The following is a 15,563-nucleotide window of genomic DNA, read 5'->3' on the forward strand; positions in this document are numbered from 1 at the left end:
TAAAATTTAATACAAAATAAACTAGCTGTTGCCCTTCCGTGACATAAAACAGTCAAATGTTTTCAGAAAGACTGCTCCCCATCCTCAAGGTCACTCCATGCCATGTCAAACAGTGCTTTCACATTTTCTATGATGCAAAGCTGCTGTGTTGGCTACTTGTTATGCTTATGTTACCCTCATAGTGTTATAAAGGACCAGACGATAGCTTTGCTGTCTACCGGCTAGGTATATATACATCTGAAGTGCACAGGCTCATTTCCATCACCCCTGACTCATCCTTTCATCTTTTAAGCCAGATGAGTTTCAACTCATAAAAGTAGATTAAAAAAAACAACACGTGGGTGTCCATGTATGCACAGTTCCCAGCGCACGCGCATGTTATAAAATACGATTCCCATGTGCACGTGCCAGATTTTAATGTCCACGTGCGAGTGGGTGGCCCCTTCTGCGTGCATTTTAAAAAAAATACGTGTGGCGACGGGAGTAGTGTTTTCCCAGTTCCCTATCCCCCTCACTACCCTTCCTACCTTTTCCCTCTCTCCTCCCCGACCTATAACCTCTACCGAGCTAGCCCAAATTTTTTTGTTTTATTACTTACTTGCTCCTTCCAAGCAGAAGTAACTTCAGCGCGCTAGCCAGCTGCCGGTGTATGCTTCCCCGGGACAGGACCTAATGGCCGCTGTCCCGGTTGGCCCCCGGCCTACCCCTTTTCAATGGCCTGGCACTTCTGCACATACCGGGAGTTACGTGTTTGGCCGGGCCCTTTCCAAAATGCGCTTGGCATGCGCACAGCTCAGCCATGCGCATAGCCCCCCGATTTTATGTGCGTGGGCTTCTTAAAATTCGGGCTTAAGTGAATAATAATAATTTCCTAGTGCCCAGCCAGATGAATTCAGAACCAGTGGGTTATGCACCTCTACCGGCAGATGGAGATGGAGCAAATCTGACGTCACAGTATTATATACTCCTGCAGTGACCCTAGCCTGCCAGTATTCTCCCTCTCCAGCAGATGGTGGACATGTATCTCCCGCCTAGGGATTGCTTCAAATTTTAGAAGGAGAAATAAAAGGAGTTTAATTGACCCTGCTCTCCTTTGGTGATACCAAAAGGCCCCTCCCCCACTTGAGAATTCCTGAGGTGATTGCCATGGTCCCTCACATGAGTGGCTTGGCCTGGTAGCTGGTTTTCTTAGCCAGTGTGGACTTAGCTGTTAAAACAGCTGAAAGGCTATGGGAGGGTGAGGGCATATACCAAGCATGGCCTTGATGGAATATGCCCTTTCCCCCCGTAGCCAGAGACCTTCTCAGTATTCAGCCAGGAAAGGCCGAGCTCAGGAAAGGTTTAAAAAAGAATAAAAGGATAGAGCAGAAGAGTTGTTGTAAGGCTTCCACCTTCCTCCAGTCTCTGGGCTCAGCCCACCATTCTGACATTGGAGGGTTGAACAGCCCAGGTGGGCTAAGCACCGCATGGTAGGCTGCAGTAGTGTTTTCACATGCATTAGACTGCCCTCTTCGTGACTACCAGTGCGTGCAAGTAGGTCTGGCTGTGCGTCCAAGTTGTGCGCCCAGTTTTTGGATGCTTAGTTGGATGTCTGCTTGGGCATCCAGGTGATAGTTGCTTCCGTGTTAGGCACTTGCTTGCCTGTGCATGCAATTTGGACCGCATTGGTTGTATGCTTAAGTTTGTAAGGGCGGAAATGCGCCTAGCCTTGGGCTGCATAAACTTTGTACTCCTAAACTTTGGACTCATATTTTACAGTGTAAATTCAGCTGGACATACACCTTCAATCGCCTGTTAAAAGTACTGACCGACTGATGGTGCCTACGGCTAAGAAACCTAAGCGCCTTTCCCTCTGTGGTGCCTGTCAGATGGGTGTGTGCCCTCTAACTTGTGCCAGCACTGCTTAGAGGCTCAGGGAGAATTATCTTCCTCTAATTTTACTAAGCTAGGTTCTTCCCAGCCTGATGACAGTCTGGGTAAAGACATGGCAGGAGGCGCACCCGACCTTGGAATTTCCTTGACTGGTTTGTCAGCAGGGGAAAGTAGTTCAGTGGGCACAGCACAGGTGCCTTCTGATTTTGGCATGGATCCTTCTGTCTTTTCTTGGGTAGAATTTTTTCAAGGATTGCAATCCTTTCTTCAGGTGCAGTCCTTAGCCCTGTCCAATCCTGTCAGGTCAGAGTCGCAGGCGGTGACCTCTCACTCTCCTGCTACTACTATTAAGCACCAAAGTACACCTAGATTAGCAGCAGGTCCTCCCAATAGAAATCCATATGGCTCAGATGATGAGGCTGATCCTGACTTTCCACAGGATGGGGAAATTCCTCCAGGACTGGAACCATATAGGACTATATTGCAGTTCTTTCATAGAGATGAGCTACTGGCTCTGATTTCCCAAACATTAAAGATGCTGGAAGTACCTGGGCAGATTCCATGTCTGAGACAAAGAAAAATCCCATTTTGGTTTCTTTGGTTTTTTTTTTCCCTGTTATGGAGGTCATTCAAGAATTGATTGATCATGAGTGGGACATTCTGGAGGGTAATTTCAAATGAGGTCAGGCTTTGGAAGGCCTGTAGCCCCTGGATGAAAGAGCATTTGTGTTTTCCGAAAGTGGATGCAATTGACTGGGTCATCTTCAAGCGGACGACTATCCTCATGGAGGGAGGAGAGGCCTTGAAGGATGTGCACGATAGGAGGATTGAGGCCATTCTTAAGCAAGTATTTGAAGAAATGGTAATTACCTTGCAGATAGCTTCTTGTTGTTTCCTGGTGGCTCGCTCTTGTTTACTTCTCTCTCAGAAGGTCAATGAATCTGGAGTGAATTCCAGGGCCGTTATGGAGCCAGCAGCTGCCGTTTTGGGAGATACGGGCTGCGATCTGGTCTGCAACTCAGCCAGAGGGGTGGCTTCGGTAATAGCAGCCAGGCGTTACTTCTGGCTGAAATATGGGGTAGCCCATGCAACCTCCAAGGCTAACCTTCCGAAATTGCACTTTAAAGGCTCGCTCTTGTTTGGCCAGTAAGTGGGGAAAATCCATGGTTTCTTGGTTTCCAGAGGATAAGAAGCAGATGCCCTGCTCCTTTGGCATGGGAGGTTGTGCCAGGGGATGGCTTGATGGCTCTGGTAGACTCCCTCTTCCGGTTTCCAGCACACAGGAATCTGTTGCGGCAGGGACCTGTTCTTCATGAAGATTCAACTCTATTTTGTCTTATGGTATGACCCTTGAGAGGGCTTGGTTACTGAAGTATGGATGTTCTACTGCGGTGATTGCCACCTTGCTACGAGAGAAAGTTCTCCACTTCCTTAAACTATGTGCGGGTTTGGTGTGAAGATTGAGGTGTTCCTTCCTCATTCAGTTAAGATCCTGCTCATTTTGGAATTTTTGCAGGATGGATTGAATAAAGGGTTGGTCCTCAATTCCTTAAAGGTGCAGGTAGCGGCTCTTGCGTGTTTCAGGGGTCAGATGAATCCTTATCAGCTCATCCAGATGTGGTCCATTTATTGAAAGGGGTGAAACATCTTTGACTTCCCTTGCAGTTACTAGTACTCTTGTGGAGCCTTAATCTGGTTTTGGATTTCTTGGCAGACCCTACATTTTGACCGATGCATAGCCTTTCCTTATGGTTACTGACCTTGAAAATGGTGTTTCTTATGGCAATTTGTTCTGAGCTGCAGGTCTTGTCTTGCCAGGAGCCATTCCTCTGGGTGACTCCAGGGGCAATACAGCTGCGTACTGTTCCTTTCTTTTTGCCAAAAGTAGTCTCAGATTTTCACTTGAATCAGTCCATTTCCTTGCCATCTCTGGACAGGGAGAGAGATGCAGAGGAATATTGCCTGTTGCGACCCTTGGATGTCCAGAGACATTTCATGAGGTATCTGGAGGTTTCTAAAACCTTTCCAGAAGACAGATCACCCGTATGTCCTTCACGGTGGAGGTAAACAGGGTGAGCCAGCTTCATGGGCTACAATAGCTCGCTGGATTAAGGAGTTAGTTACAGCCACATTGGTGGATGCTGAAAAGCTGTTACCCATAGTCAGGTTAGGGCTCACTCCACTAGAATTCATGTAGTGTCATGGGCAAAAGTTAGCTTGTTTCTCATCAACATTTGCTGAGCTGCGACATGATCCTCCTTACACTCCTTTTCCAGGTATTATCATCTGGATGTGCAGATCCTAGAGGATGCAGCCTTTGCACATGCAGTTTTGAGAGGACCGCAGGCAGCCTCCCGCCCTATTCAGGAGTAGCTTAGGTACATCCCACTGGTTCTGAATTCATATCTGGGTGCTATGAAATGAGAAATTACTTCTTACCTGTAATTTCCTTTTCCTTAGATCAGACAGATGAATTCAGAACCAGTGGGTTATGCACCTCTACCAGCAGATGGAGTCAGCACAAAGCTGACGTCCCAGTATATATACTCCTGCAGTGACATCAGACTGCCAGTATTCTCTTCAAAAGCCAACTGTGGACAGACTAGCAAAAACTTGATTAATAACAGACAACCATTTCAGTACTCTGCCAACAGGAAACACTGAGCTCAGACAAAGAATGCATTAACACTAGTCTAGGGACTGGACTAACACCAGTAACCTCTAGAACACATAGCCATGCAGGAGGACCATAACACAATCATTTCAGTCAAGGGCAGGAAGCTGAATTCATCTGTCCGGTCTAAGGAAAAGGAAATTATCAGGTAAGTAGTAATTTCTCATTATGCATAAAGTGCTTTGGACAAAGATGCTCTAAAAAGTATGGGTATATGGCAAGGAGAATGCTTAAAATGGAAAAAAAAAATAAAAAAAAATCAGACACAGGTATGGTATCTTTTCCCCTGTAGCATCTCTTCATCCACATCTTGTCAGATAATAAAAAAGTTCTGAGTAAATCTACAGTAATACTGTGTACCTCCTTTCATTGTCCTCTGATTAAAACACCAACACTTCCCCATGTAAGCATCCTATTTTCCCAAATTGTTGGCCTGTGCCAGGATGGCTCAAAATATTTAGAAAATAGGGCCCTTAGGCAGTAACAAGAGCATTTATTTGTGACTACTCGCTTGCTACCCTGGTCTATTATTTACTGTGAAGAAGTATGAACATTAATTCCAAAGTATCCAATTCAGATAAATTTTAAAACCATACTTAACATTACTCTTTCACACTGACACTGATGTCATTTTTTTGTAGTTACTAAACACGGAACCATTTTATGCACAGATTCTGGAGAAAGTGCATGGCTCACAATTGTGATCTATTTTCCTTGCTCTTCTGTCATTTTTTTAAAGTTTTGAATTCTGTATTAGAAAATAGTTTGCAAGCTGATGTATTTTGCTTGTAAGATGTTAAAGCCTCTTTATTCCTATAAACCAGTTGTTCCCAACCCTGACATAAAAAATTCTCTCTCATGCTTATTCATGTTGGATATTCTGAAAACCCGACTGGCTGGGGGTTCCCCAGGACAGGGTTGGGAACCACTGCTATAAATAACAGGGGTGGCCAACTCCAGGCCTTGAGAGCCACAAACAGGCCTGGTTTTCAGGATATCTACATTGCATATGCATGAGATAGATTTGCAGATAATGGGTTGTATGTAAATTTCTCATGAATATTCATTGTGGATATCAGGGGTGGCATTTGTTTGCAATGAAATAGGAAATATCAGTATTTCCTATTTTGTTGCATTTCGGGAATAGGAAAAAACATGAAATCTTTTTTTTTTAATCTTCATGGGGGAGCCAAAAAAGCAAGTTAGCCACCCGGACCCTCCCCATTTATTACAATATTGACCCCTCCCCCCCCCCGGGACTCACCAAAAATGCCTGGTAGTCTAGCAGGGGGCCCAGGAGTAATCTCAAGCCACCATTAGATTAGAGCATTTGGTTTAAAAAAAAAAAAAAAGTATTTTTTTGGTAATGTGGACTGTGCTTTTATATTTGGATAGGTTTTTACAGCACTGAAGAATAATACTCTGCATGTGCCCTACCGAAACTCCAAGCTTACTCATCTTCTGCAGCCATCACTCAGCGGGAATGCTAAGGTAATAATACACTAGGGGGCAGCTGCCTTTTTTGTCTATTGCATCTCACCAAAACCTGTTAGTAGCAATAATGCATATTTCTCCCAGTGAATTCGAGTAGCTAAGCTACTGTATATATGGCATATTTAAGATGGTACGCAATCCCCATTTATGTTTAACGAGCAAACATGAATATAATTCTCTAGCATTTCTGGATCCTTCTGAAAATGCTAAGCAGTTCCCCTCTGCATCACTGCAGGTGGTTTCACTGTGCTACAAGATTATGCATAATATTTAGACTTTCATGTTCATGCTCTGGGGGACAGGAGAGAGAATGGAGAATGCCTGCTGAAAGATAATGTTGAAGTCAGTTGAAAAGTGCTGGTTTGGGAAATGTTTCAGCTTTATTGTACAGAGCTTCAGTATCTGTATTGGTCATGGAGAAAACCACAGTTGTTGCCAGTTGGAACAATCTTTTTTTTTTGGATGAATATGAGCTTCTTCAGATATGACTCACTGTAAAATTCATCATCACTTGTATTTAATTTTCAAAAAGCTTTAAAGTCAGCCAGTAGTGAAAGTAATTTATAACAATGAGACCTTCAGATTTCCTGTATGTGACCTTTAGCCCATCTGTTCAGTGTATTAAATACATTTTTTTATATATATATTTCAATGGTTTACATAATTTGTACTGTAATTTCCAGCAGAGATCATTAGACAACATGCCCTCTACTGATTGATATCAGCTCCTGATCACATGCCACTCTGCATTTTACTGTAGTAAATTTTAGACCCACTTTAAAGAAAAATATTAACAATTTGCATCAATTAATTATAAAATACCACTTTAAATTTGCAAGATGGCAAAGGAAATGAATGCCTCCCAGTGGGAAACAATCTTAATATTTTCTGTTTTTTTGACCTAGGCATGTGTTTTTGTGAATGTAAGTACAGATGCCCAAAACCTTGGTGAAACACTAAGTTCTCTTCAGTTTGGCTCTTCCATCCAGCAAGTAGCACTTGGCAAAGCTCCTCAAAACATAGGGCAAGCCAAGCCTGAAAAGTGACTTCCCCAGCCTACCTAGCAAGGCAGATCAGCCCTGAGCCAAGATGATCCGTCACCAATGGTTGTTGACCTTGAAGAACTGTTCTGAGATTCCAGTGTCTGATTCGGGACTTTCAAGCAGTATTGATAATCATCATGAATACAGTCTTTCAAGAAAAATGAATAAAAAATTATTTTCTACATATAGAAATTACAATATCCTTATGAATAATGAAGAGCATACAAATCCAAAAATAGTAACTGCACACATAAAAACAAGTTAGTTATAACATGTAAACTTTATTATATAACCTGATGATTTGCCTCTGTATATTAATAAAAGTTATCCTTTCATACTGTAGCCTTTTTTCTTGAGCTGACTGCATTAGAGGTACATAAGAAGTTTCCTCATATGGCTCCAAATTTATCTGGCTAACTTTAGAATAGGTCTATGGGTTGACCAGAGACTCATCCGGCTAACTTAACTCCTTCCTGTTATGTCCTCGGAATGCTTCTAACTTATCCTGCCAAATTTTAGCAGGATAAAAAGTTATCTAGCTCGAATTTAGCCAGATAAGTGCCCAAAATCTTCATTGAACCACATAAATTCTGAGTTATCGAGGCTAAATGCTTCTGAATATGAACCTCGAAGGGAAACTGGGAATATTTTGGCACCTAGGTTTCTTCACAGCAGGACAATACTCTCCTTCATCAGGTTGGTGCATTAGTCACATTCCTTTCTACAGTCCGCCCTAGAGAATCAGATATCATCTGTGTGCTAGGAACAAAATAAAGCCAATTGTCAAAAGCAGTGAGCTGCTGTCTTTCTACTGTTCCAGCAGTCTTTTAGTTTCTAAAGGATTCTTCTCGTAGCAGTTGGTTTAAAACGCTGTTTTGCTTCAGGGCTTCCAAGTCGGAAATGTCTTCTCCGATGACCGGGATGTCTTCATGAGGATCCTCTGGGGCCAACTCACTCTCGCCGTCTGACAGAGTGCATAGCAGAGTGTCATTTTCATATGTGGGAAAATAGTACCTGAAAAGAAGAGAGGCTGCTTAGTACAGGTTACTGTTCATTGGTCAGCCTGGCATGCCAACATGCAGCTTCTGAGTTCAGCTTCCTGTGAAGGTATGAAACAAAAAACTCTTGGGGAGAGGGGCAATTTTCAAAACCATTTGTGTGCATAAAACTTGGTTTTGTGCATTTAAATGACTGCTCTAAAACAGACCCGGACTCAGTGCATGCAAAAGTATGCGTGTAACTTAATTTCACATCTAATTTTATGCACACTGAAGAGAGGCGTTCTGAGGACAGAATTGCAATCTATGCGCAAATTTTTATATTTTAAAAATTGCACGCATAAATTGCCCTGCACCTTAGGCTCTGCTGGAAGCAGGTAGAGCTTTGCGTGAGGTAAACTGGTGTTTGTACTTGGCCAATTACCAGAACATTTTTCAAAGCAAAGCAAACTTGTGCACCCAAGTTTGCTTTGAAAATCCTTGGCAAAGTGTGTGCACAATGTACATGTAGACTTTTCCACAATGCAGGCTGTTTGAAAATCTCCCCCTTAAACGGCAACTTCTACCTTTTCTCTAAGCATAATGTGAAACGTCTTTGAAGGATTACAAGAAATTTAGTTGAAATAATGACAAGCACCTTTTTTCTACATGAACTCTTCTACTTGCAGTGTCACAGAAAGATTAAACATCCCTTCAGGGGATATAACAGCATTTCAATACATAACAACATAGAAATGATGCAGAAAAAGACCAAATGGTCCATCCAGTCTGCCCAGCAAGTTTCTTATGGTAGTGAATTCCATATTGGAAGGCAGGAATGCACAATATATAAAGGGCCAGATTTTAATACCTATGCGCGGGTGTAGATTTGTGCGTGCATCCCTGCACTCACAAATCTACACCCGATTTTATAACATGCGCTGTTATAAAATCCGGGGTCGGCATGTGCCCAGGGGGTGCACACTTGTGCACGCAGAGCCCCGATGGCTTTCCCTGTTCCCTCCGCCCCCCCCCCCAACTTCCCCTCCCTAACCCGCCCCCAGCCCTGCCTAAACCCCTCTGACCTTTATTTTTCAAGTTGCGCCTACCTCCGGGCAGACATAGGTTGCGCGCGCTGGCCAAGTGCCGGCACACGATCCCCCGACCTAGAGGCCCTACGAAGGCCTCTGCCCATGCCCCCAGACCACCCACGCCCCGCTCCTTTTTTCAAGCCCCGGGGCTTGCGCGCATCGCCGGGCCTATGCAAAATAGGCTCGGCGCACATAGGGCTTTTAAAATCTGCCCCAAAATGAACAGTAACATATGTACATACAGGCAGTTACTGGTGTAGCTACTAATAAAATTATAAGAAAGAATTATTAAACAGAAACTCTCCTTCAGGTAGCAGCAAAGTATTCAAAAGCAATTAACAAGAACAGATTCAGATCTGCACTCAAAGATAAGTCATGCACTTTACTTATCTCTTGAAAAAGAAAAATACTTTTTTTTTTTTTTTTTTATCAGAAAATTGGTTTTATGTTGATAACCATCAAGAACTGACATGAATCCATTTTAAATTCCTGTACATCTGATACAGCTGCATGGGGTTCTTCTGCCATTTTAATTCCCTCAGCTTCCTTCCTTTATAAGTCAGTCATCAAGGTGACAATCCTTGGCAGAGGGCTATGGACTGTCTCCCGTTGGAACTCTCTGGTGTGCATCTGTGGATCTCAATGTTTTATGATGGCTGGAATTCCCTACTCCATCCTCTAACTCCCACTCTAAGTGCTATAACACTGCTCTCAGCAGCATTCCCAGACTCTGCTATTATCAAACCCAGATCTCAATGATCAAAATGTGGGAAAATATTTAAGAAAAATGTGATGAAAGTGAAATACTATCTTCTCTATTTCTCCTCCACTTTTTCCCCCCTACTTGGTTTGTCACTATAATCCATTTTTAGATTATAAAAAGATGACTCAAAATGTTTATTTATTTTTATTTTTTTCTATACCGATATTCTTGTAGAGATACAAATCATACCAGTTTATATTTAACTTCAATTTCACCTTAAAGCGATACAGTAAAACAAGTTTCAACACTTTTAACAGTAAAAAGAGATGAAACATTCTGATCTGAACATTGCCTTATAAGATCATTGGAAATTATTTATACATAACAAACAAGCACATCAAAGAATCAGAGAAATTGAGATATTCATCTTAGAGGGATGAGAGTAAGGTTAAATAAATGAAGAAAATGATGAGGAAAGTGTAGGGGGTAAGAGGCAGAGAGAGGGATGGGTGAGAGGGATAGTCTGAAGAAAAGCAAGTAGAGAGAATATTGAAAGGAAGATAAGTTAATTGTCCTGAAAGGCTTGGCTAAATAACCATGTTTTTAGTCTCTTTTTGAAGACAGTCGGGCAGGATTCTCGCCTTAGCTCGTGTGGCAGAGCGTTCCAGTGGTGTGGGCCAGCTGTCGAGATGGCCCGTTTTCTGATAGAAGTTTTGGCTTGGGGAGCGAATAGTGTGTCTTTGTATGCACTTCTAATAGGTCTAGAGGAGGTATAAGGTTTTAGAGGGGTGGAGGTGTTGAGGAAGGTGAGGTTGTGGATAACTTTATGGATAATTGAGAATATCTTGAATAGGATCCTAAATTTGACTGGAAGCCAATGTAGTGTTTGAAGAGTGGGGGAGATGTGTTCCCTCCTTTTAGTATTAGTGAGGAGTCTAGCTGCAGAATTCTGCACCATCTGCAGTGGTTTTAAAACTATGGCTGGAAGCCCAAACAGCAGAGAGTTGCAGTAGTCAAGTTTTGTCAAGATGATTGCTTGAAGTACAAGTCTGAAGTCTTTGAAGTGCAGAAGTGGGCTTGAGGTTTCTGAGCACTTGAAGCTTGAAAAAAAAAAGCTTGAAAAAGCAATCTTTAGTGGTAGATGTTAGCTTGGTCTAACTGCAAATTCAAATCTTCTGATCAGTGGAGAAGCACAGCTGTATGTCCATCATTCTACAAGGTCTGAAGCAAGGACTGGTAGTATTCTAGTGTCCCAGAATACGTGACAGCCAATCATCTCTCTCTCTCTCTCTACAAGACTCAAAAAGGATTAAAACTTCTTGCCAGCTAGCAAATTTATCTGTAAACAAGTTTGTCCATAGGCAGCAGGATGAATTAGATATTTGTGGGTGAAATCATCGAATGTTGCCGAAACAGATCCTGCTCAGAGAGCTCAGTGAAGACCTTATTGTGCATATGCAGTTCCAGAGCTTAAGCTTTAGTGAGGTAGTCAGTTCTCTAGGAAGGTATTAAGTATGGCTACTTTATCCTGCTCTCTATAGAGAATCCTGTTTATAGGTAAGAAAACTTTCTCTCTCTATTGATAAGCAGGGAGTCCTAAACTGAGGATTGTACTGTGGAAGATAATCTGGTCCCACCAAGTGGAAAGTAGACTACTGGGTGAACAAGCTGCACAGCACTGCTGGTCCGTTACTGTCTGCTTGGGGCATACAGTCCAAACAGCAGTAGAACAAAGGTGTGCACAACTAGCAGCTTTTCATGTGTCTTCATAGAAGCATCCCTGAGATGAGCCACTGAAGTTGCCATGGCTCTCACTTGATGATCCGTGACAGAGTATCATCTGCAAACCAGGAAACAACAGTGTGCGATAAAGTCTACTAGCTAATTGGATAATTGGCAACTGCCCCTTTGAATCTATTGGGACCATGGACAGTCGAGAAGCTTGACTGTGATGTTGTATCCTCTTTAGGTAATATACCAAGGCTCTCTTACAATCAAGGAGTGAAGAGTCTGTTCTCCTTTGTAAACAAGAGAATGTAGGAACCATAATAGCTTGATTAATATGGAATGCAGACACCATTTTTGGAAAGAACTAGAAGTGGGTCCATAGAACCACCCTATTGTGAAAAGATTGCAGTATCCTGTAGTTCACTTACTCTTTGTGCTGAAGTGACAGCCATGAGAAATATTTTCCAGGTCAGAAGCTTCAAGTTCACCGATTTGATAGGTTCAGAAGCAGGTTTCTTGAGTTGCACTAGGACTATATTGAGCTCTCAAGGCACTGGAGGTTTACTGACCAGAGGTCTGGAATATCACAGACCTTTCATGAACCTGAATATCAAAGGATGGAGAGAGATCAAATTCCTTCCTCCTGCTGGTGACACACTGCAATGGTGCTGAAATGAACTTTGATTGAAGAGGTGCAAAGGCCTGAGGTTGAGAGGGAAAATAAGATACTGATGCAAGTCCCTCGCACCACAGGAGAAGGGATCCAGATGACTGGCCCCCACCAAGTCAAGAACGTCTTCCTCTTGAAACTATAGGATCTTCGGGTTGAAAATTTCTAGCTGAAATTAGTGCATCTGCCACCTCTTTCAGAAGGTGTAAGGAGGAGACTAAACATCCATGCCATGAGAGCCAGTGATCACAGGTTCAGATAACAGAGTCTGCTGTCCTCCTGAGAGAGGAGAGTCTGTGATATCCCCAATGGAACTGGAGACTGAATTGACAGATGGATGAGATATTGATACCTCTCTTGCTTAGTCCAGGTTGGTGCTATAATCTTTATATCTTTGCTCGAAGGACAGTCTAGCCTGTCTTGGTGATAAAATAAATCGATTGGTGCTCATATTGTAGACAGAAAAGTGTTGGAAGCTGATCTGTAGCTCCTCCAATGCATGGAGCAGAACTTCAAGCTTCCTGTTGACATGTGAAGAGAACAGGTCGATCACAAGCTTTCCTCAGCAATTGAACATATCATCTGCTATTTTTTGGCTCAAGGACTCAGTCATGTGGCAGCAACGCTCTGTTGAGGCAATCTGCCAATGTATTCTGGATTCTCATAAGATAGGTTGCCTGATGAGGGCCTTAAAATTCCCTGCTCACAACCAGATTCTCATTGCCACCTCGCAAAAGACGTAAAAACCCATATCTCCCCATTTATGTAGAACATGGCTACTTAATTCTCTGCCTGAATAAAGATTCTCTTTCCCAAGAGGAGGTGAAAGAAAGCACTTGGAGAATAGCAAATAGCTTGCAGCTCCAGGTGGTTGATTTGCAGTTAACTCTCTAGGGACTGAGTACTACAATTCTTGGGTCCAAGTCACACTGGCGTGATCCGACCAGCCCTTGGTAGAAATGTTGTTAAGAGTCACTTGATGCTCTCATCCTGGAGATCATGGATATTTAGTGGGATACTAGTTGATAGACCTGATCCCATTGGCTCTGGAGACCACATTGAAGGTCTTGCATGTGCAGAAGAATCAAGGATACCACATATACTGCAGCTGCCATGTGGCCATGAAGGATCAGGACCAATGTTGCCGACACTTGGTTCTGCTGAAGCAAGACCCTTACTAGGCACATCAGAAATGTGTCTCTTGACAGGGAGAAGTCTAGTCAGTCTCAGACTATCACTTGAGACTATCTAGGCTTTTATGAACTGAATTATTTGACTTGGCAAAGTTGACAAGGAAAGCCCAGGAACTGGAGACTGAACTCTTGACAGAGGGATCCATCACCAACCAATCATCCAGGTATGGTAATATGCAGATTCCTAACCAATGAAACCATGCCACCACTACGGAGAGGATTTTCAAGAACACCTTTGTGGCCACTGAAAGGCCAAAGGGGAATACCTTGTATTAGTAGTGCACATTGTTTACTACAAACATGGGAACGTCTGACAGGTGGGATGAATGGGAATGTATGCATAAGCATCTTGCAGATTCCGAAACATTCAATTCTTTGGTTGAATGAAAGGAAGATCAGCTGGAGGGAGTTCATCTTGAACCTCTCTCAAACCAGCAATTTATTCAGTCTTTGCAAGTTCAGTATAGGCCTTAATTACTTCAGACCTCTTGGGGATTATGAAATATTGGGAAGAGAAATCCTGGCTACAGTCGTGGGAAGGGACAAGTTTGACCACTCTCAGCTGCAGAAGATACTCTCTAGCTGCAATTGGGGCACTTGATAAGGGTAAGAGTTGAAGACTGAAATCTGTTGGATTGGAGGAGGGTGTGAGAAGTGTACACTGTAGACTACTTCACATTTCTTAGGATCCACTGCTGGTTCTTGATGATCCAAAGCCATTTCAGGAAGAAGACCTAAACCCTTCCCTTCACTGGACATAGAGAGGTGGGTCTCAGAGTCAACAAAAACTGGTGCCAATGTCTACTGCTGAGTCTTAGATTGATGCTCTTCCCTCTGTTGGCCTTGAGCAACCATCTGCTGATACTAAAGAGTAGGAAGAGTTCAATGTTGCTGAAAAGAACAGAAAAGAACAGAAAAGACATCTTTGGAAGAATGAGGATGTGTAAGAGAAATACTGACGTTGGGATAGGGTCAGCTGGTCCTCTGCCACAGCTGATAATGATTATAATGTTGACTGATGCTCCTTGACCAGAATCACGGCTCTTCAACTTTGCCACCAAACAGGTTGTCCCCTGTACAGGGCATGTCAGTAAGATGATCATGCATATCCTCTCAGAGGCTGCGCACATGCAACCATGCAAGCCTTTGAGCCCTTATAGAAGCAGTTGGAGTCCTGGCCACAGTATTGAAAGCTTTGTATACAGAATGGATCAGGTGCTTCTCATATTCCTCTATGTCTTCCATTACTTGATGAAAGTCCACCTACACAGGATCTGGCAATTCAATTGAGAGTTTTAATTTCTATACGCATTTATGCAGCAAATATTGCACCATGTAGAATTGGTAAATTTTAATCTGAGCACTCAGCATTTAACTTTAGAAGACCTTCTTTCCAAATACATCCAATACCTTTGGGCCCTTCCTCAAGAGTATATTGGAGTGATTATGGGTGTGCCTTGCAAGCTTCAATGCAAATTGTATCACCATAAAGTGATGTGGTAATTGGAACATCTCAAAACCCAGGGCAGCCTGTATTCTATATTTCAAGTCCAGTTTACAGGCTACCAGAAGGCATGATGTAGGCATCTGCCACATCCTCATCTACAGATCCTGGATGAATCTGTGAACTGGGATGGCCACAGAAAATACTGGGGGGGGGGGTTGAAGGAACTGAAGGAGCATGAAAATGTCTTTTTTTTTGGTCCTTTTCTTTTCTAACACTAACAGAGTCTTCACCAGCAGTAGCAGAGATAATTCAGAAAGGAAGTATGCTGCGGCAAGTCCAGAAGGTAATCCCCATGGAATCCCCCTCATCTCCTGACCACAAGGGAACACTAAGCCATTACCCGATGATTAAGGCAATGACAAAGATGGAGATCTCTGCTGGTCCAGCAGGGAAAGATCTTGAAGAACTCAGAGTAGATAGAGCCCACTTCTTCACCCTCCAATTCTGGGAGGTCTTGTGGTGAAGTATGCTCTGGCATAGGACTTGGAACAGCCCCATTATGTGGAAAATGTCCTCCATCTCGGACAGGAGAGATTCCACTCTCCCTCTTTGAACTTCAGTGCTTAAGGAGGCAAAGAAATTCTTCACCAGCTCCAATAACTGGTCTCCTA

At 43.0% G+C, this 15,563-nt stretch overlaps 2 protein-coding genes across 8 annotated transcripts in view; one reads left to right on the plus strand and one right to left on the minus strand.

Moving 5' to 3' along the window:
- LOC115099352 (kinesin-like protein klp-3) overlaps positions 1-7,418 on the plus strand; it is a 122,562-nt gene extending 115,144 nt beyond the window's left edge. For both annotated transcript variants that reach the window (XM_029616936.1, XM_029616935.1), the window contains exons 14-15: positions 5,942-6,037; positions 6,946-7,418. In XM_029616936.1, the coding sequence (XP_029472796.1) occupies positions 5,942-6,037; positions 6,946-7,086 (237 nt within the window). In that variant the 3' untranslated portion in view covers positions 7,087-7,418. The remainder of the gene's footprint in view (positions 1-5,941; positions 6,038-6,945) is intronic.
- The window catches only part of ZNF277 (zinc finger protein 277), a 171,117-nt gene continuing 162,898 nt past the window's right edge, over positions 7,345-15,563 (minus strand). For all 6 annotated transcript variants that reach the window (XM_029616938.1, XM_029616940.1, XM_029616941.1 and 3 more), the window contains exon 12: positions 7,345-8,097. In XM_029616938.1, coding sequence (XP_029472798.1) covers positions 7,911-8,097 — 187 coding nt within the window. In that variant the 3' untranslated portion in view covers positions 7,345-7,910. The remainder of the gene's footprint in view (positions 8,098-15,563) is intronic.

Source organism: Rhinatrema bivittatum, chromosome 9 (genome assembly GCF_901001135.1).
Source record: "Rhinatrema bivittatum chromosome 9, aRhiBiv1.1, whole genome shotgun sequence".
Taxonomy (NCBI): domain Eukaryota; kingdom Metazoa; phylum Chordata; class Amphibia; order Gymnophiona; family Rhinatrematidae; genus Rhinatrema; species Rhinatrema bivittatum.